We start from the raw sequence: 1,761 nt of genomic DNA on the forward strand, positions 1-1,761 counted from the left end.
AACAAATTTTTAGGTTTTTTTGTTTTGTAAATTGCGGCAAAACTGAGCCTCAATGATATAATACCTTGACCTAAACCTATGTAAAATGTTCCGGAGAATCGATTGGCGTCAAAAAAACTGCAAAATTCCTAATAGTTTTGAAGTTATGGTCGGATTTATATTATCCATACTTTTGACTTTATCACAAATTTTCTCGATAACTATTTATCGTAGAATACTGATTTTTTTTTATATGATAGAAAATTAAATTTGCTTTCCAACGGTACCAAATATAAGAGGTTATTACCAATAAGTCCGGAGTTATTGGCAATAGACCGCTCCGGGTGCCAGAAATCGACCAAAATTTCGACAAAAATCAAAAAGATTTCAACTTTAAAATTCAATCATTTGCACTCCTGATAGTTTAAGAGAGTGAGAAAAGTACAAAAATGTTGCAAGAATGCAAGAAATAAATTTGACACTATTTTTAGAAACATTTCAAACAAAAATCAATTTACATTTCTAGAAGCCTAAAGATCAAGCAAAGATTTATTAAATGAGAAATAAAAATATTACACCATAGAAAAAACTATAGTCGTTTCTCGTCGATAAAGTCTTACCGGCGTCATGCTCGCCTCGGACCTCTTCCCGAACCTCAGCCTCAAAGAGGGCGAACGTCCCGATTTCCTCACCATTTGAAAACCTCCTCCACCTCCTCCCAATTTGTCGTCCATCGCCTCCTTTTGGAGGAGAATCTCCCACAAGTCCCTTATGCTATCTGCGAATATACAGAAAGAAATGTCGTCATCTTAAAAAACAAACCACAGCCATCTCATTTCAATATTTCAATCGGATTCGACGATGTAAATGCACTCGTTGTTTACACAGGGGATAAAGTAGCGAATTTTTCTTTCCACTATACTTCATATATCTCTCTCCCATCTCCTTCGAGAGAGACTTGAACGATGAAAAATTATTTTTACAAAATTAAATCAAAGTGTGTGTTGTTTAAAACGACTGAATTGATCACATGTGATGTGACAGAAATAGTTCGATATTCACACGGTGGAGTGGAGTGGAAGGAAATCGGTTTGCGGCACGCCGGAGCGTACAAAATCAACACAACTTAGATTTTTACGTCACGAACAATGGACGGTGGCAATTTTTTAACTGATTTATACAATGTATAAGGCGGCGGTGACGGAAAATTGCATCTGATCTAGATTGCCGTGCATTGTTGACATGACCACGATTTTATCGACGCGGTTTAGCTTTTTTTTATTGTAAAATGTGTTAATTTAATGACATGGTAGTACTACAATATCTTTTTTTGCTAATAAAAGTTCAATTGTTTTTCGTATTATTGTCATTTCTGAAACAATTCCTTTAAAAAAAATCAATTTTCTAGTCTTACCTGTTGATAAAGTGGTTCTTTTTTTATGTTTTGATGAAAAAGAGAATAAAAAGTTTTTATTTAGTAGTCCTATCGCATCGATAAATAAACACTGTTTCATTTTGCTTGTTTTTATATAGAAATTGTTTAAAACTCACTTTATTAATTAAAAATTCACAATACCAATAAAGTAGTGGACAATTTTATCCCAATTTAATACAAATCATACAACGAAATTAATAAAGTCGTAGCCAATTACGTAAAAAGCACAAAAAAGGTTTAGAGGACGATTTTATTAACACGGAATTACTAGATGTTTTAAAAACAAAAATATTTCCGAATTTTTGATATTTTAAATGTATTTTTTCTAGTCCTACCACGTTAATACA

General features: G+C 32.8%; 1 protein-coding gene across 1 annotated transcript in view; it reads right to left on the bottom strand.

Annotated features, from left to right (window-relative positions):
• LOC123009828 (short neuropeptide F-like) overlaps window positions 1-1,761 on the bottom strand; it is an 18,909-nt gene that overhangs the window by 2,265 nt on the left and 14,883 nt on the right. The window contains exon 3 of the mRNA XM_044406349.1: window positions 600-757. Within this exon, the coding sequence (XP_044262284.1) occupies window positions 600-757 (158 nt within the window). The remainder of the gene's footprint in view (window positions 1-599; window positions 758-1,761) is intronic.

Source organism: Tribolium madens, unplaced genomic scaffold (genome assembly GCF_015345945.1).
Source record: "Tribolium madens isolate multiple individuals breed KSU strain unplaced genomic scaffold, Tmad_KSU_1.1 Scaffold_7;HRSCAF=85;Tcas5.2_LG10, whole genome shotgun sequence".
Classification (NCBI taxonomy): Eukaryota; Metazoa; Arthropoda; class Insecta; order Coleoptera; family Tenebrionidae; genus Tribolium; species Tribolium madens.